At 55.5% G+C, this 18,273-nt stretch overlaps 6 protein-coding genes across 6 annotated transcripts; 2 read left to right on the plus strand and 4 right to left on the minus strand.

Annotated features, from left to right (window-relative positions):
* Positions 1 to 1,295: 1,295 nt before the first annotated feature.
* Positions 1,296 to 5,082, minus strand: BGZ61DRAFT_586031 (SNF2 family N-terminal domain-containing protein). The gene is made up of 2 exons (XM_046256424.1): positions 1,915 to 5,082; positions 1,296 to 1,854 (listed from the first exon to the last, which is right to left on the minus strand). Exons 1-2 carry the CDS (start codon positions 5,008 to 5,010, stop codon positions 1,495 to 1,497), a joined length of 3,456 nt encoding a protein of 1,151 aa, XP_046107458.1. The 5' UTR covers positions 5,011 to 5,082; the 3' UTR covers positions 1,296 to 1,494.
* Positions 5,083 to 6,246: 1,164 nt separating this feature from the next.
* BGZ61DRAFT_346210 (phosphoenolpyruvate carboxykinase) lies at positions 6,247 to 9,190 on the minus strand (the record flags this gene model as incomplete). Its single annotated transcript, XM_046239852.1, has 7 exons — positions 6,247 to 7,590; positions 8,340 to 8,373; positions 8,446 to 8,612; positions 8,670 to 8,719; positions 8,789 to 8,814; positions 8,878 to 8,926; positions 9,091 to 9,190. 7 exons carry the CDS (start codon positions 9,188 to 9,190, stop codon positions 6,247 to 6,249), a joined length of 1,770 nt encoding a protein of 589 aa, XP_046107459.1.
* A 38-nt stretch (positions 9,191 to 9,228) lies between these two features.
* BGZ61DRAFT_181909 (uncharacterized protein) lies at positions 9,229 to 10,242 on the minus strand. The gene is made up of 2 exons (XM_046237693.1): positions 10,167 to 10,242; positions 9,229 to 10,118 (listed from the first exon to the last, which is right to left on the minus strand). The coding sequence occupies exon 2, from the start codon at positions 10,048 to 10,050 to the stop codon at positions 9,511 to 9,513; it is 540 nt and encodes a 179-aa protein (XP_046107460.1). The 5' UTR covers positions 10,051 to 10,118; positions 10,167 to 10,242; the 3' UTR covers positions 9,229 to 9,510.
* Positions 10,243 to 12,005: 1,763 nt separating this feature from the next.
* Positions 12,006 to 13,131, plus strand: BGZ61DRAFT_569152 (uncharacterized protein; the record flags this gene model as incomplete). The annotated part of the gene is made up of 5 exons (XM_046256019.1): positions 12,006 to 12,297; positions 12,388 to 12,451; positions 12,498 to 12,565; positions 12,692 to 12,890; positions 13,022 to 13,131. The coding sequence occupies exons 1-5, from the start codon at positions 12,151 to 12,153 to the stop codon at positions 13,129 to 13,131; spliced, it is 588 nt and encodes a 195-aa protein (XP_046107461.1). The 5' UTR covers positions 12,006 to 12,150.
* Positions 13,132 to 14,459: 1,328 nt separating this feature from the next.
* BGZ61DRAFT_181932 (uncharacterized protein) lies at positions 14,460 to 15,400 on the plus strand. Its single transcript, XM_046237694.1, has one exon. The coding sequence runs from the start codon at positions 14,540 to 14,542 to the stop codon at positions 15,230 to 15,232; it is 693 nt and encodes a 230-aa protein (XP_046107462.1). The 5' UTR covers positions 14,460 to 14,539; the 3' UTR covers positions 15,233 to 15,400.
* A 168-nt stretch (positions 15,401 to 15,568) lies between these two features.
* BGZ61DRAFT_475053 (P-loop containing nucleoside triphosphate hydrolase protein) lies at positions 15,569 to 17,766 on the minus strand (the record flags this gene model as incomplete). The annotated part of the gene is made up of 2 exons (XM_046248635.1): positions 15,569 to 17,385; positions 17,445 to 17,766. The coding sequence occupies 2 exons, from the start codon at positions 17,764 to 17,766 to the stop codon at positions 15,569 to 15,571; spliced, it is 2,139 nt and encodes a 712-aa protein (XP_046107463.1).
* Positions 17,767 to 18,273: the final 507 nt, after the last annotated feature.

The following is an 18,273-nucleotide window of genomic DNA, read 5'->3' on the forward strand; positions in this document are numbered from 1 at the left end:
GAAAAGGACGTCGCACGTCGTTCTTGTGCGGTCCGTCTGGTGTAGTGGTGGTCGTGGGCGGGTGGTCGTTGGCAGGTGGCTCGGGCTATGGGTGGTCGTCGTAGGCGTTACGTAGGCTCGGTCCTTAGGGGGCGGGCGAGCAAGGCTGAGGCTTCGGACTCGGGTTACAGAAGACTGTGCGCTGGGATGCGAGTGCGGGATGCTAGGAGAAGAGGTGGAGGGAAGATGGAGGGAGGAGTTGGCCGGCGCTGCGAGTGAGATGGAGATGGTATCAATCGAATCGTCCATCAGGCTGCTGTCTCCAGCAGGTCGCTCTGTCTGTCTGCCGTGACCCGAGCGTTGCTCTCATTGGCCGGCTCGTCAACCTGCCCGCCACACGTTCGTCATCCATCGGGGATCAGAGGGGCTGAGCTCTGGCAGCGTCCCCACCTATTACGGCCAGCTCTTGCTGCTAAAAATGTTCCCTCAGGTGTCTGCTCAGTGGCCCCAGCGCCCGAGAAGAGCACTAGCGGCGTGTCCCGAGGCCTTGTCGCAGGGGAGGGAGCTCACAAGGATACCTAGGACGCATTATCTTTTGGTGCTGATGGCCTACTACTGTACACAAACAAAGCAGGTTTTCATTATTAGTGACCCGGGGTCCTCGAGATCGCAACAAAGGTTCATCGTAATACCTCAGGCATTAGGACATACTGACGCTCATGTTCTATTCTATTTAATTCCATCTTCTTTGCCAAGCTCTAAGCATCCAGGCTGTATCATGGTGATGTCACACGTGCACATCGCAAACATATAAAAAAGCATCCCTTATTGGAGCTGCCGGTCCCGGGCAGAGCCGTTTAATCGCGTATGTTACACTGCGCTTTTTCGACACATCTCAGCTTTGTCAAAGTCATGCTCATTCAAGCACTTGTGGCTCTCGTGCGGATCGTAGCCCAGCCTTTGAAACAAACAACCCTGGTTTAGCATCGCCACAATAGAGTACGTACAAAGTACTCAAGTCTATATTTGCTTTAAGTTCTCGGCAAAATTAAACATTCAGAATACTACCTTGAACACCGTCCCCCAGTTATTATTGCATTATCAAGAACTTCACATCGCTCGCTAACGTTGGAAAGCTGCCGCGCTCTGCGGACAGGTAATTTCTCCGTTCCTCGTATGCTCGCTAGTTCTCGCCAAAGAGGCCGCGCATTCGCCACGCAGCCGCACAGCCGACGTCCTTAGCGTCCTGTCGTATTCTACCGTATCCATGAAATCCGCGTATAGCATCAAGGAGTGGTGTTCGTGTTGACTATACAGTGAGAATGAGACATATATTACTCGTTCGTATATGAATGCCATTTCCCTGACAAGAGCATCCAACGTGAAAGTTGAAAGAAACATAAACAGTTGATTCGTCAAGACATCTATCATACCATGACCATGGTCTAAGCGAGTCCCCAAAATTGGCAAATCCCCTCTAAACGCCATGTGCCTGCCTTATGTGTCCAGTATCATTTACCATCGTCGGCCATAAACCTCGCTCTCCTGTCTCGCCATCGTCGGCTTCTTCCTCATATTCGTCGCGGCCCTGTAGCCCCGATCCTCGACACTCTCCTCCTCCCCGTCAACTGAGCCCAGCAGGGCGTGGTTATCAGTCGAGCCAGGCTTGAAGAGGTCGATGAGCTCATTGAGGCCAAGCTTGAAGGTGCCCTTCTTCATGCTGCCCTCGATAGCCTGCTCGGCGAGAAGGCGCTTCTTGTTTTGGAGGTCGAGGATACGCTCTTCGACCGTTTTGGCGACAGTGAGTTTGTAGATGATGACATCGACGGTTTGTGTCAGGCGATGAACACGATCGATTGCTTGTTCCTCGACGAACTAATATCCAAGTTAGCATACTGGACAGATAAATGTAAGGGAGAGTGTTTGAAGACATACAGGGTTCCAGAACGGCTCAAGGATAACAACTCTTGTCGCGGCCGTAAGGTTTAGTCCCAAACTACCACATTTGAGACTGCATAGGAGGATCCGGGTCGCCTTGTCAGACCGCAGACTCCGCAGGCTTTCCTCACGCTCGTCGTTCTTCATCGATCCGTCGTAGCGAACAAATCGGAAGCCCTCTTTGCGGAAGAAGGGTTCAACGAGGTCGAGCATAGAGGTGAATTGGGAGAAGACAATAAACTTGTGCTCCCGGACCTCTGCCCGCAGGATCTTGATGAGCTCACGGATCTTGGCCGAGGCGAGGACATGGCTTGGCTGGGAGTTGTAGGCAGAATGGTGCACATCGTCATCGTCGGAGGAGAGGATCGAGGAATCGTCTTCGGAGTCCTCTTCAGAGGCCTCTTCCGAGTCTGATGTCTCCGAATCAGGGGTGGTTGTGGTATCCGCCGCAGTAATATCAGCAACAGAAGAATCGGCTGCAGTAGTGTCTGCCGTCGAAGTATCGGCAATGGAGTTATCTTGCTCATCGTCCAGAGTCTGGGCTGCCATCTGCTTCGTGAGGGCCGACACGGACAGCAGCGAGTCATCATCATCCGACGCCTCATCAACCGACTGGTATCCTTTCTCCTTCTTGGCCACTTCATCATCCACGACGAAGCTGCTGAGGTTGCTCTGGTCCTGCGCGTTGCTCTGATCCTCGTCTTCAGAGTCCTCAGAGCCAAGAGAGTCGCCGCCACCCTCAGCGTTCTCGTCCTCCTCCCCACCGGCCTTGCCGAGTCGCAGGACGCCCTGTTCATCTTCAGGGACGAGCCAGCTACCTTCAGCTTCCTCCTCATCTTCGCTGTCGATAATGGCGTTGCGGTTGCGAGGGCGACGGTTGGTCTTCACGGGTGACTCGACCTCCTCCGCTGCAGGTTTCTCCTCAACAGCTTTCCCTTCCCGCTTCTTCTTAGATTTGTCCTTCTTAGATCTCTCCTTCTTGGACTTGTCTTTCTTTGAGTCATTCTTCTCCGGCTTTTCATGCGCGTTGAAATAGGCCAAGTCATCGTGGCACTCTGAGCAAATGTCCCTACCCAGTCTGCTGTCTTGAGTGTTCAACGCCCGTCCGCAGATGTTGCAGGATTTGGATTCGATCCCCATGCCGGCGAACATATCAGCCATGGCATCAACATCTGCTTCCTGAGACTTTTGGCTCGAGTCGGTTGTCAACGCATCCTTGTCTTTGTCCAGTTTACCCTCCAACAGCTTGGGGTGATTGCATGCCTGACGCAACCGCAGCAGGAGGGTCAGCGCGTTGGCGTAGTTGACCCGACCACGCATCATGACCTCGATACTTCGGTCAGTGCGAGCCTCCAATCGCGTGTAGAATTTACGCTCTGCGGGAGACAGTTCGGTTGATACAGTGACAACCTTGCGCTCAGTCACCTTGAAGCCTGTTGTGGATGGCTCACCCTCGGCGGATGGTTTACCACCAGGGTTGAGCGCTCCAGCCTCCTTGAGAATCTCCTTCGTACGGCGCTTCATGAAGCATCGAAGAAGACTGTGTAGTCTGCGGATGGCGATGTGTCCTTTTCCGTTCTTCAAAGGCAGGTCAATGTGGGCCTTCCACTCCTTGAGATCGTCGTAGGGGCTGATACGGAGGAACTTGACGAGAGATTGGAGCTCGTCCAGGTTATTTTGCATAGGCGTACCGGACAGGCACCATCGATACTCAGAACGCAACGCGTAGCACGCCTTGGTGGCCTTTGCATTGCGGTTCTTGATGGTGTGAGCCTCGTCCAGGACAACTCGCCACCAGTGCAGCCCAAAGCATCCTGCCTTGACACCACCCTCGGCGTCCGAAGAGTGACCATGCTCCGAAACGAGAATCTGGTAGGTTGTGACGACCACATCGTAAAGAGCTAGCTCTTGGAAACGCTTCGTTCGCTGCGGTCCGTGGTGGACGCAGACCTTGAGCCCTTGTGACCTTTCCACCTTGTCTTTGATCTCGTGCTCCCACTGCCGGATGAGCGCCAGCGGTGCTACCACGAGGGTGGTTTTCTCAACCTTTTCAAAGCTCTTCTTCCATCCTGGGGAATCTTTCTCTGGCTTCCGGTTTGTGAGGATCAGGGAGACGCTTTGCAGTGTCTTTCCAAGACCCATGTCATCAGCCAGGATCCCGCCCTTGGGGACCTTTCCTCGCTTGATGGGGCCGAGCTCTCGACCACGCATCCACTGAACGCCTTCGACTTGATGCGGTAGCAGCTTCACCTTGAGGCCGTCTACTGTTCCGTCCTTGGCGCTCTTCGCGGCATCTGCCTTCTTTGTCTCGACGTTGGCCTCGCTTGCCTCACCTCCAGCTGCACTTCCCTGTGATTCTTGCGACTGCTGTGGCTTCTCTTCTTCCTCTTCTTCGTCCTCATCATCCATCCCGCCCTCCAGCAAGGCCTTGAGATCTGCACTCGCCTTTGCAGGGTCTGTGTAGAACTCCCCCCCGCCATAACTCTTCGGCGGGGCAACTGGGGCATTTGAGCTGAACATCTGCATCGGCGGGGGCTTCCTATCCTGATAGCTCGGGGCCTTCGGACCAGCAACTCTGTTCTGGTCGATGTGGTGCTCGGGTCGTGTCTTCTGACGAATGAATGGGTCGGCTTTCTGCTTGCGGGACGACATCATTGTGGTTGGGTGGCCAAACGTAGGCCTGTTGGTTGCGGCGCTGCCGGACGAGTTGAATGAATCTCCCGAATCAGCTCGAAGCTTGCTCTTGAGCGATGCGAAGCCGTTCATTATGGCGGTGATATCGTCCTCTGGTGACTTCTCACGGGCTGGGCCGCTATTGGGCATGATGGACTGTAGGGGCGCCTTGGGAGGCGCGCGTTCGTTGACCATGGCGCCGAGGTCTTTGAGAGCAGTGATATCGTCAAGGCGAGACTTGTTTTTGTTGTTGTTCTTGTTCGCGGCCGTCGTCGTATTTTCTTGTGCTGGCGGCGGTTGAGCTTTGGAGAAATCAGGCTTCTGTGCCGACGAAAGCGTAGTCCGCGGCTTAAATGCAAAAGAAGCACCGGGCTTCGAAGACTTGAAAAGGGGCTTCGGCCTTGCGTCGTTGCTGTTCATGGGCCGATTCCGACGCGTGCGTGTCGGTGACTGTGTGTGAAGATGATACTTGCACCCACTGTAACTTTCGCTTTGTTGGTGTCGTTTGTTTCTGTGGCTCATGACATAATTGCCCCAGCAACTGGCCCTCCAAAGTACCCCTGTCGCGTAACCCCGCGTAAAGCACTGTGGCAGCGTGCACTAGCTACACTGAAGGCTGTAAACAAGGCCCCCTGGTTCACAGTGCTATCGAGTAGTGGGTACTTGCATAAATCATGGCGTCTCGTCAACCGTTACGATCTCCGGCGATAGAGTGCAGCAAACAATCTCGGATTCGTTCATCAAGCAAACAAGCAAATTGTAGGGGGCAGAATTCCGCAGGACATACAGCTACAAGAGAAAATATTGGCTGCGGGACCAGATGTATTTGACAACGGACCGCTTTGCCACTCACTGTTGACTAGGTTCTTGTCCACATCCACAGTGTCGTCTCTTCATCAACAATATCATTTATAACACAACACTCTTATCAGCTTAACTGGAATTTTCCAATCCGTTCAATTTCGAAGATCGATTCAAGCGAGTACTGCTATTTGCATACGTTCAAAGTGCTAATCGCACACAAGTACGACCTTTTATACCTAAGCTTAGTGTAAGGTAATATACCTAGACCATACGCCGGCCTTAAGGTATCTTATTCTAAAGAATTTCCAGTTTCTATCCTAAAATAAATTAAAAGATAAAATTTAAATAGTAATATTTAGAGAATAAATGTTTAGAATAAAGTTTATTTAATTTTCTTAGGTTTAACTTACTAATAGGTATATTATCGAGATTTCTTGGTGAAATTGGTTTATATACCTATTCAAGTATGCGAGTAGTATTTTGAGTGTGTGCAAATAGCAGTGCTTATTCAAAAACTGGTCGTGGATAGAAGGGGGAAAGTCAACCGGGACTGGACAATTGGGAACCCACTTAGACTCCTCATAGGATGCCATGAGCATATATATCAAGGCACTTCCTCACATTCAGTCACATTCCATAATTTAGTAGAACCAAATTTATGTAGATGATATGTACTTTTTCTATTGCTTTGAAATTCGTAAAGGCTTGTTCATGCCTACATTACACACAATCTCATCCGTGACCCATCAAGTGAAAAGCAGGGCAGCTTAGCTGCCATGGAAGACTCCGACCCAAAAAAACGAAATGCCGATTTGCCGCCAATCAATCTTGAACAATCCAATGCTAGTCTTCTTAAACTTCGGGACCGGCCTTGACAACGTCCTCGGTGGCCTCGCTCTCGTACTTGGTGAAGTTCTCGCGGAAGAGCTTGCCAAGCTTGACGACCTCGTTCGTGAAGGACTCCTCGCCGGCGGTCCAGGCCTTCTGGGGGTTGAGCAGCTCGGCGGGGACGTTGGGGCAGGTCTTGGGGACCTGGAGGTTGAAGACACCGTAGTTCTCGTACTCGACCTTGGCGAGTTCGCCGGAGTGGATGGCGTCGAGGATGGCGCGGGTGTACTTGAGGGGGCATCGCTTGCCGCCCTGGGCGAAACCAGCACCGACCCAACCGGTGTTGAGGAGCCAGGCGTTGGCACCGTGCTTCTCGATCTTGTCCGCGAGCATGCTGGCGTACTTCATGGGGTGGAGGGCGAGGAAGGGCTGGGCGAAGCAGCTGGAGAAGGTGGCCTGGGGCTCGTTCACACCGTCCTCAGTACCGGCCATCTTGGAGGTGTATCCAGAGATGAAGTGGAACATGGTCTGCGAGCGGTCGAGCTTGGAGATTGGGGGCAGGACACCGCGGGCATCGCAAGTGAGGAGGATAATGTTGGAGGGCGAGTTTTCTGACAGGCAAGGGATCTTGGCGTTGGAGATGTACTCGATGGGGTAGGCGCAACGGGTGTTCTCGGTGAGGGTGCAGTCGTCGTAGTCGACCTCGCGGGTCTCGGGGTCGAAGACAACGTTCTCGAGAACGGAACCGTACTTGATGGCGCCGAAGATATCGGGCTCCTTCTCGGCGGAGAGGCCAATGGTCTTGGCGTAGCAGCCACCCTCGATGTTGAAGACACCGTTGTCGCTCCAGCAGTGCTCGTCGTCACCGATCAGGGCTCGGTTAGGGTCGGCAGAGAGAGTGGTCTTGCCAGTGCCAGACAGACCGAAGAAGAGGGTGACATCACCGTTCTTGCCCTCGTTGGCGGAGGAGTGCAGGGTCAGGACGTTGTGCTTGATGGGCATCTCGTAGAAGAGGACGGTGAAGACACCCTTCTTCATCTCACCGGCGTACTCGGTACCGAGGATGACCATCTCCTTCTGGTCGAAGTTGATGGCGACGGAGGTGCCGGAGGTCATGCCCTCAGTGTATCGGTTGGCGGGGAAAGAGCCAGCATTGTAGATGGTGTAGTCGGGGTGGAAGTGCTCGAGCTCCTCGCGCGAGGGGCGGATGAGCATGTTGCGCATGAAGAGAGCATGGTAGGCACGGGCGCAGATAACACGGACACGGATGCGGTATCGCTCGTCCCAGCCGGCGAAGCCATCGACAACGTAGATGCGTTCCCGGGTGTTCAGGTAGTCGACAGCGCGCTCACGGTTGATCTTCCAGACCTGTTTGGGTAATTTTGTCAGCCATTGCACTCGAATGCGTCATGTCACGAGCTCATCAAGATGAGGTGGATTGGAATCCCGAGGTTTCCAAATCGGGCACAATGCGGCCGACGGAATCGGGAAAAGTCGTGATCGGGGGAAAGAGGGGCGGCCGGCCGCTCGGGCTCGGGCTGGGGCTCGGGAGTTGAGCGAGGCTCGGCTGTGCCTGCCCAGGTGCATGCACCGTAACAGGTTTGCCGGCTGGAAGGGAAGGTGAGAGGGGAGTGCGGGGAGTAGGCGTGTACCAGGCGTGTACCGGGCGTGTAGCCCTGTGTGGCAAAGCAGGAAGCAAAGACACCACGCCGAGCCTTTGCCAGAAGCGCTGGAACTCTGCGGGGTCGTTTGCATTGCCGGGGCCCATGACGCCAGCCCCAGGGGAGAACCGGGGACTGGCTCCGGGGCTGCCACCACTAGCACCGCTGGAAGGACCACTGGGCCCAAGCCCCTGCCAACCAGCGCCCGCGCAATTGGGTAATCGCATAAGCACCACGGTGAGCCATGACGCCGGTGCTGGCATTCCGGGTATCCTCGGGGCAAGGGGACTTTGATTTCCGGAGTGGATGTGTGTGATGGGGCATTGATCGGGATTTGGCTTGTGATTGTTTTTGCCATTTGGAATTTGGCTCCAATGTCCAAGGAACATGGCAAATTGGGAGTGGGGAAATGCGAAGAACACAGAGCGCGCAAGTGGGAGCACAAGTAATACTTACATCAGTGGTCATGGGCTTGTTGACGGGGCCCCACCTAAGAACGCCATGTTAGTCGCATGATCACTACAGTATTTGACTTTCATCCGAGTCAGGGAGAGAAACTTACCAGATGTTGTCTTCGGATGAGGGCTCCTTGACAATTCGCTTGTCGAGGGGTGATCGGCCGGTCTTGGCCCCAGAGTAGGCAGTCAGAGCACCGCTTGAGGTGATGGCAGTTCCAGTCTCGTACACCAGCGCATCCTCGTAGAGGGCAGCGACTGAGGGGTTGGGAATCTGTAGGCGTATTGGTCAGCGCCTTTGAGACAGTGTATAGAGGGGAGGTGGTCGTACAATTGCGACACGGTCGTAGTCGATGTGCGCCTTGTCGTGAAGCTCCTGCTCTGAGGCGGGTGTTAGTTTCGATCAATTGGAGTGCAATATTGTCGTTGCCGACGAAGGGTTGAGCGTACCGAGCTCAGTGTGCTCCACATGGGGACTGTCAAGACTCGTGTTAGTTGAGCCGTTCAATGGCATCAATGCTGGAAGAGAAGGCACTCACGTCACACCCGAAGGGTGGAGAGCAGTCTTGTTAACGTTGTTGGAAATCACTGTAGGAACACAATATTAGTATGACCGAGGAATCTGAGAGACGAAGAATGATGGTTTGGCGCAGCTCTCTCCTTGTAAGAGAGAGCAGAGGGAGGGGAAGGTAGGTGTTGAGGCATCTCGATGGCCTGGAAAGATGGAAAGAAAAGCACAAAGACCAACTCACTCTTGCGCAAATCGGGACCGGCTGCCTTATTCTGGGACCTTGAACCTTTGAATCTTGGATTGATGTGAGGAGAATTGGTTCTGAAGACGGGGTCCTTCATCCTTATTAAACCTTTTGCGAGGAGGTCGAGATTCGGAAGCGGACGCCCGGGGGTGTGGATGCCGCGGTGTGCTGCCCCACAGTGGGAACGCCAGATAGTGCCCGCCTGGGAGGCTTGGGGGGGTTGAAACCGAGGATGGAGATGGCAAGAGGCTCTGGGACGGCTGGGGACAAGCGCGAGGTGGAGCCGGGGAGGCGTCGCAGGTGACGGCCACGAAATCAAACCGGAAAGGATTTCTTGGTACCGTGACGCCAGCTGGTGTCGGCGTCGTTGTCGCGGGACGAGGTGTGGGCGAGAACCCCGGTCAGGCGTAGTCAGACTCAGAGTCGGGGCCAAGGCCAGAGAGGATCGGGTCCGGGGCCAGCAGCAGAGTCCAGGCGCAGCAGGGACGCCGGGTGTATAGACTGGGGCCTGTCGTCGATGCTTCGGGCCCTGGTGATTCGGGGCCGCTCGACGGGACCTGGAGACCGGAAGGGCCTGGTGGCGGGAAAAGGAGGGGAGATGCGGATGATGCAGGAGAGATGGGCGACAAGGGGTATGTGAGATGGTGGAGAGGCGGAGGAGAATGCTGGATGATGGATGATGCCAAGTGGATGGCGCCTTTGCTGGTTGGTGATGCTGGGTTGAGGGTGTTGTTGGGCGAGATTCCGGAGAGCCGCACCGTATGAGATGCAGAACGCTTGATGTTTTACCAGATCTTGGTGATGCTGATGATGAATTTGGCAAGTTTTGAGTTCGTCTCCCATCTGCCCGAGTCTTCCTTTTGAAGCTCTTCCAACGCTGACTTTGGCTTCTGACTTTCTGTGCCGCCGACCACAGTCTGCCATCCAAGCTGTCCATCGGAAGCGGCTTGTGGTCATGATCGCCGGTCGAGAACGAAGTACAAAGCCAAATACACCCCCAAATCAAAGGTAAACCTGCAGATGCACTATTCCGTAAAAATGCCAACTCATTAGATAATGGCAGGGAAGCACACCTCGAGGTTCTCGACTAAGATGCCACACGGGTGTGCATCTGCAGAGGTACTGTACATCCGGGAGTAAGTACACCTTACTGTCCCTGTCCCGACTTGGAAAGCGCGACAGGTTGGATCATTCCGGGTACATCCACGATACCTGTCAGGGAGGCGACGTCTGGGTTCACAGTCGCGTCCCCTGGCCTTAGACTTGGACTTCAGTCTCCAGTCTCCAGTCTCCACTAGGCCTCGGCGGAGCACGGGGCGGCCGGGGAGAAGGGACCACAGGGGAGAAGGGGAAGAATGAACGAGAGCTGAGCTGGAGGGGCGTGATGCAACGAACAGAGAAAAAATCGGGGCGCACGGGATCCGGGGGGGTGGCAGGCGCTTTGGAGGTTTGGCGGCGTGTCGTTGATGATGATGGGTGATGGATGACTACTGTAGGGATGGACGACTGGGGATGAATGCTGGAAGAATGCTTGCGGGCTGGTTGGCTGCGCGAATCATGGATTGGTTGGATGGATCCGGTACGGCGCGGCCTGGCAGAAAAAAAAGCTGCAAAGGACCCAGGCTAACGGGATGAATCGATTGGCTGGGACCGAGGATGTGACGACCTAACGGGCAATCGAGGGACCAGGGGGGGTGTCACTTTACACTTGACGACAACGACAGCAGAAACACGATGGCGCTGGTTGGAGGCGGCCGGAGTACATGGTACGTAACGGCGGCCTCGAAAGCCCTGATTCCTTGTCACGAGCTGCAAAATGGAAGAGAAACCTGACCTATAATGTACGATGTACAGTGCTCGGGGGCCCCTTTGCAAATTCTGCAGCACGTAGCACGTCAAAAAGAAAGAAAAGCCTGCGAAACGGAAAGTCTCCGGACGCAGGAAAGGTTCGTCGTGAGAGGAACCAACGGGAGTAAGCTGCACAGTGGAAAATGGGGGACGGGAAACTGGAGATGGGGGAATGGCCCCAAGGAACGCAGCTAGGGCTGAGATTGCGGAGGACGGGAGGGAAAAGCAAGTCCAAGAAACGACCCAATTGCCAATGCCAATGCCAATGCCGATTCCAGCAGCTCTCCCCCAGGGCCAAGACCTGTCGACGCTTTCCGTCCGTCCCCCGGTCAGCTTTCTTTCCAGCGGACTCTCAGGTCTGGACAAGGCCCCGGAGTGGAGCTGAGGTCACCCGGCGGTCACAAGCAGGTCACCGGACAGGACAAAAACCCACCGCCACGGCACGGGTCCGAAGGGGTACGGCCTGTGCGTTGAAGCTGGAGTGCTGTACTCTTGCGGCTGCTGATACATGTACGCATTTGGATGTGGACATGTACATGCTCCCTACATGCTCCGTACCACAGCTGTAGGTGCAGTTGCAGTTGCGGGTGCACCCCCCAGTTCCGTCCAGGCGGTCCCACACCTGCAATCTCTGATCCATGTGCCCCGACGCATCGTCCAATGGATCTCGTTTTTTATTCATGATGCATCAATGTACTGCAGTACATGTACATGCACATGGGCGGTAAGGAAACAAAAGAAAAGAAGGACGAAAAAAGAAAAAAAACTAGGGGCCTCACTTCACCTCAGACTCGCCGTCTGTTTGGTCCTGTCCGACTCTGCAGGCGCATGGCGGTTTCCCTCGTGGCCAGTCCCCCCTTTGGGCCTTTGAGGTACTGTACCGCCCCTCCACCCCTCCCACCCTTCTACCCCGCGATTTCCCATCGCCAATCCTAATCGCCAGACAGCCAACCACCAGAAGCCGCCACCATCTTGTAAGTCGAAGTCCCTAGGCGAATGAACCGCGCGCGCGTCGGTAATACGAAGCACACAGCTACACGGCACGCGACCTCCTCGCCTTACCTATCGCCATAGTTTGCCTCTCTCAGTTCATCCCGCCACTTCCCGTATCCAGGGAGGCGTAGCGGACGGAAGAAACCCATCCCCCAAATATGTACATTGGCCCCACCGGGCTACCTGGTAACGCCCAGAAAAATCTACGCCCAAGACATGCCCTACTATTTCCGTCCACCACATGGCTCACACCTCACGAGACCATATCTCGGTAATGGAAATCCCCCCCCGGCCGACCCCTTGGAAAGGAGCACGAGAATCTGGGAAATTCTAGACTCGATCCTCCCTCCCCCGGGCAAATCGGTAAGTCATCCATACATGGAGCCGTGCAGTCAAACCCTTCGCTTGACTTCACCGTCTCTTGGCCACGCCCCTCCTAAAAGTTTTCCCAAGCTCCTCGGCCCCTGTCCCGTTCCCCGTCCCCCCAGTTTCCCCCCTTCCCGTCTCGCTATTGCAGGTAGGTGTAGGTACCTGGGTAGGTACCTGGTGCTGGAAGTCCGTAGTCCATAGTCCGGCGCTGTCACGAAATGCCAATTCCTCCCACATGACCTCCCGCTTCACCTTCACCCCCGTACGTAACCCCGTCAACTTGTGGTCACGATTCGGTGAAGAAAAAAAAAACCAAGTCAAATCTAATCTTAAACTAGAGCGGAACGCACAGAATAGCAACGAGTGAAACTAGTGAAAATTAACACAGCTCGTGAGCCCAAATGTTCAAGTACACGCCCTCGTTTCCCATCTCCCGTCTCCCGGGAATCCACCCCCGTGTGAAAGCCGTCATCCAGTCCCGTCCGCCCAAACAGGGTCGCGCCACGATAATGCAGGGCCAGAAACAGACACCCTTCGGTACCCATTCCCCGAAGACAAACGTCGACCCGAAACCACCGTGACGTACTGTACGTACTCTGCAGTCCTTGCGTCTTGCAGTAGCACAGAACCACTCCGACCTGCACTGTGTTCCCCGCCCCGGGGGATTCCTGGCTTGGCGTCTTTTCTAGCGGCCAGCGGCTAGCTGATTGGCTGACAGGCGCCTCCGCACGCCGTGACAGGGCATATCAACAACCAGCGAGGCATCCCGACTTCACCCGGGCCTGTCCGTTCGTCGTTCAAGGCTCCGTCTCGTTTACGTTTTGGTGATGCGGACTGCCGGGCTGTGGGCTGTGTTGTCCCCCCAGTCCCCCCAGTCCCCAGATGGAACGGGGCCTGGAACGGGAGGGGGTTCCGAGAGAGAGCAAGACTGCTTTGCTATGCTGTAACGGGCCTTATCGCCACGCCCTTTCTCCATCCTCCGCACTGGGAAAAATCGAGAAATCCCTGATTGCGGGCGCTTGTTCGCCATCTCTCGGTTAACTTCCATCTGCGAGCTGCACCTCACGACTGCACGACTGCACAAACCACAAACTGCAAGCCGCAACCCCCAACTCCTCCAACTCCGGCATGGGTTCCTTTTTCTCAAGGTCAGCTCGCCACTCCGTGCCTTCACCATGTCTGACCTCGCTCCCGTAGCGTTTTCCCATGTGCAGCAATTGCTTCGTATGTACATGCTACCGTAACCCGTAGCCCCGTCCCCCGTAAAATCCAATACCCGGCCTCCACCCGTACACCTTTGACGCCTATTTTCGATGACGCCCCTTGCCTTGTTCTGTCTTGTCTTGTCTTGTCTTGTCTTGTCCTGTCTTGTCGTTCCCCTGTCCTGCCCGATAAGTGCCTGACGGCAACGCCAACGACGGCATGGCGATCCCTTCCCCATCCCCGTCGAATCCCCGTAAACCAACTGGCCCCGCCGTAATGAGGCCCGAGAAGGTCGCCCGAGAAGGACGCCCGCGTTCCCCAAACGCTCTCCGACATCAACCACGACACCCTCTCGCCGTCATGATATCTCACATCTCCCCCACCCACGGCTCTTGATCCCAGATCCCAGCTCCGCAGCCGCCGCCAGATAAACCCAAAACTCGAGAGTTTTTGTTACATCCTTACTACGTAGTGTACATCCTTACAGCATCCGTCAGAAATCGCCGACCGACCGACCGACCGAGACCGTTCCTTGCTCTCATGCCCCGCCCGTGATCCGCAATCCGCAGTCCGCACCCGCAACCGCAACCTCATCTTCACGATCCCGTCCATCTCCGGCCGTACACCCATGGCAGCTCGGCAACCTTCCGTGCCTCGTGCTTGCCTGCCGTTGGCCTGTAGGCTGTCCAATATCACTGCCGCCGTCTCACCCAGAACCCGCACACCCCCCACACCCCCAAAATCTCAATCCGCCACTGGCAAAGATGCTCTATCCCTTGTACACTAACACCACCACAACGCCGCCAACCCAACCCGATCCGCTGGGCCGCCGCGTGCCCGCACCGCCCCGGTATCTGGGGTCTCCTACAGTAGATCGTCACCGCTTTGGCTCCGTCCCGCCCGCCTCGGAACATGACGGTTTGTTTTCCACCCGGCCTCAGCGACGTCCCGGTTCATTCTCGCGGGTGACACTCACTAACACAACCTCGCCCAATATGTCTGGCCCCCAGTTACCGCGCCATGTCTTTTCCTAATGCTCCTTGCCCTCCGTTACCCGCAACGGTTTGATACTCCCCTCCACTCTTCTCCATTATCGTCGCCCAAAGTGATGCGGGCTGCGGGGCGTCTGGACGGGGGCGTGTCTTGGTTCTTGTCCCCCCGTTCCACTCTCTTGCCTTGCATCTTGCATGATTCATCAACCCCCAAACCCAAACCAGGCACATACATCTGTCTGTCTGGGTTTGGCCCCGGTAACCAAGGTAAATGGGTTGCCTCCCATCCTCAGACGATAACAAGTCGGCCTTCGTTTTCGTCCATTTCCCTTTTCTCTCGGGCCTCATCTTTCTCCTTCTCTCACCGCCATCGTACACCCCATCTTACAGCATCATTGTCAATCACGTCGATATTCCATCATGCGTGTAACCCGTCAAACAACTTGAGCACTGCCTTGTTCTCTCCGCTCTCCCTGCCCGCTTCCGTCCCCAACTTAAAGTTCAAGCCTTTCTCTCGCCCTTCCCAAGCCTGCCTGTCCGTCTCCTCGTCCATCTTTAATCCGCCCTTCTTTCTCCCGAACCCTCATTTTTCATGCTGCCATGTCGTGAGACCGGAAAATTATGCATATCTAGCGTGGGCAGTCTTGCCATCTCATCAACCTCACCGCTCAAACAAACATGGCCCCATCATCATACATGGTCTTACTTTTATGGCTTCGCTTCTATATACCTGATGTCCGGGAATTGCATGACACCCCATCTCCCACTCCTTGTTGTCTCGCTGTCTCGTTCTCTCCCGGAGTCTACAGCCGTTGACGGACATCGCAGATGTGATCATCGCCTATACAAGTCTGCTCTCGTGTGCCGTTCTTCCTTTTTTATGAGAAAAAAACCCGCCCTCCAAAAACCTGTAGTGATGATGATGCCTTTTTACCTTGTTCCCGTTCATCTTCTCATTTCCCTCATACATCCCGTCAAGACTCGAGAAGATCGTCATTCATTTAAGCCTCGGTGGTGGTGAGGAGCTTCGTAATCTTGCCAATGGCAATGGTTTGTCCCTACATACCGTGTTAGTGATCTGAGGTTGATCGAAGCAACCCCCGCCATTCTGCTCCCCCACACGGCAGTCCCTTTTTTCGGGACCGGGGGGATGGACGGGACGGTGGATGGGGGACGGTAGAACCAACCTGGTCTCGGAGGGTGAATCGACCCATCTGGGGATAGTCCTCAAACTTCTCCACGCACACAGCGCCGGCTCCGCCAATCACCTGCATGCGCGCGATGATGCTCTCGCCCTTCTTGGCGTGCGTAGGGGGGTTCTTGCTTTTGCGGCCCGTTCCCTTTTGTAGCTTGTGCAAAAGAGCCGCAAACGTCACCTCCTCGATCGCTGAGTGAACATGCAGCACGCAGTTGAAGCCAGCCGTCAAGATGTTCTTGAGCTCCAAGATGCGGATCTGAGCCTCGAACTCGGTCACAGTGTGTACCAATCGCTTGGGCGAGCACAACACAAAGCCAGGGAGAATATCCTCCTCTTCAATGCCCTTGAGACGAATTCGCACCTGGTCACCGCACTGCGCAACTTGAACTTCCTCCTCCTGCTCACCGTACAAAGCTGAGGCTTCCACATTCTGCTTGTTCGGCATCATGATCAGACCCATGTTCTTCTTAACGACACCGGCCTCGATCTTGCCTTCCACAATCGTACCCATGTCGCGGTACTTGCCGTTGACGGGCAACATGAACGGCGCGTTCAGCTTGCGTTCCAGGGCTTTCATGCTATCGAGGTACTCCAACAGCGACGGGCCGTCCCACCAAGGCGCAACGTCCTTGGGGACACGGTTCTTGATACCCTGAGACTGCTGAGCGGCAACGGGCATGAAGAAGACGTCGGTCTTCAGGTTATATCCAGTACCCTTTAAGAACTGAGCGAGCTTAGTGGTACACTCCTTGTATCGGTCCTGGGACCATTCGACAGTAGGGTCGTCCATCTTGTTAATAGCAACGATGAGCTTGTTGACACCCTGCGTCTTGGCAAGCATAGCGTGCTCGCGGGTCTGACCACCTCGCTCGAAACCAGTCTCGTACTCGCCCTTTCTGGCGGAGATGACCAGAATACCAACATCGGCCTGGGAAGCACCTCCAATCATGTTGGGGACGTAGGTCTTGTGGCCGGGGGCGTCCAAGATACTGTATCGGCGCTTCTCAGTCTCGAAGAAACCACGGCCAACCTCGATGGTCTTTCCCTGAGATCGCTCCTCCTTGTTCAGATCCATGACCCATGACAGGTACCAGGATTCACGGCCCAGATCCTTGGCCTCCTTCTTGTACTTGTCCATGGTTCGCTCGTCCACCATGCCAGTCGCATACAGGATAGATCCACCGAGAGTCGACTTTCCGGCATCGACGTGGCCAATGAAGATGATGTTGATGTGCTCCTTGCCGTAAATTTCCTTGAGCGTCTCCTCGTCGACGTCGGCAGCCTGCTCTTTCTGGACAGCATCGATATCACGAACGGGCTTCTTGTCGCCAGCCGAAGGGCTAGAGCGACCGGAGGCAGCAGGGCTAGGGGAGGTCTTGCCAGACTTGGCAGCCTTTTCGCCAGTCTTCTCGATGGCCTTGGCGGCCGCAGCCTTCTGGCCAGCCTCGGGCTTGTCGGTGGGCTCAACCTTGACGGGTTCCTTCTCCTTGGCCGGTGCAGAGGCGCCACTGAGAGACAGCACCTTGGCCTTGGGCTTGGGCACAGTGCCATCAGCACTGATGCTGAGGACCTTCGGGGCTGCAGGGGCGGCGGGAGCGTCAGTCGTTCGCTGGGCAATGGTAGGGGCAGCGGGCTGAGCCTGAGCAGGTTGTTGATGGCCCTGGGCACCATACTGGGGGTAGCCTCCAGCTATATTAAGGTTAACATCGGAGTGAGGGCGAGACAAGAATTTGGCGCAAACATCATACCATAGCCTTGGTTGTAACCACCGCTGTAACCCTGGTTGTTGAACTGCTGCTGTTGCTGGTTGAAGCCCTGCTGGGCGCCGTACTGAGGATAATAGCCCTGCTGGTAGTATGGTTGCTGCTGGTACTGCTGCGCGTATCCTCCATACTGCTGGCCGGGCTGGAACGAAGCGGCGCCGGGTTGGAACGAAGCGACGCTGGGTCGGAAGCTGCCTTGTGCGGGGGCGGGGTTGCCGGGGTTCACATTGAGCTGCTGCTGGGCCTGGCGGGCGAGGTTCTCGTCCTGAGCGGACGGATCGTCCTCCCAGGAGTTGAGGTCGGACATGGTGATGTTTTTTGGAGACGACGAGTGGTGGGGGATGAGTCGGCCGGTCGGTCGGTCGGTCGTCTGTCGTCTGGAGGGTACGGTCTGGAGGGGCTGCGGACTTAATGGGGCCCTAGATATGCAACCTGTGTGTCCGAGAGTCGGGGGGCGGATGCGGACCGGGGAGGAGAGGGCAATACGGCCTCTTTGACTCGAGGAGGGTCGTGAGGGAGGACTTGGGCACCAAAGATTGCGAGGGTCGTCGGGTGTGTGCCTGACGACCAGTTTCGATTTGTGCTGGGTTAAAGACTTGAGCCTTGGTGGAGAGAGGTTGTGAAAATTCGAGCCCCACCAACACCATGACGCTGCCCTGGGGTTAAAAAGTTGGAATGGGGCGGGGGGGTTTGGTTTTGGCACTGTACGCACTGTGCCAGCATGTAGGTACCTACCTAGATGATACTCTGTGTTATGACTGCATTGTGCTCCACTGTAACTTATGCCCCACATGAGGATGCTACAAGGGGATGC

This window comes from Ilyonectria robusta (genome assembly GCF_021365365.1).
Source record: "Ilyonectria robusta strain PMI_751 chromosome Unknown BGZ61scaffold_5, whole genome shotgun sequence".
NCBI lineage: Eukaryota > Fungi > Ascomycota > Sordariomycetes > Hypocreales > Nectriaceae > Ilyonectria > Ilyonectria robusta.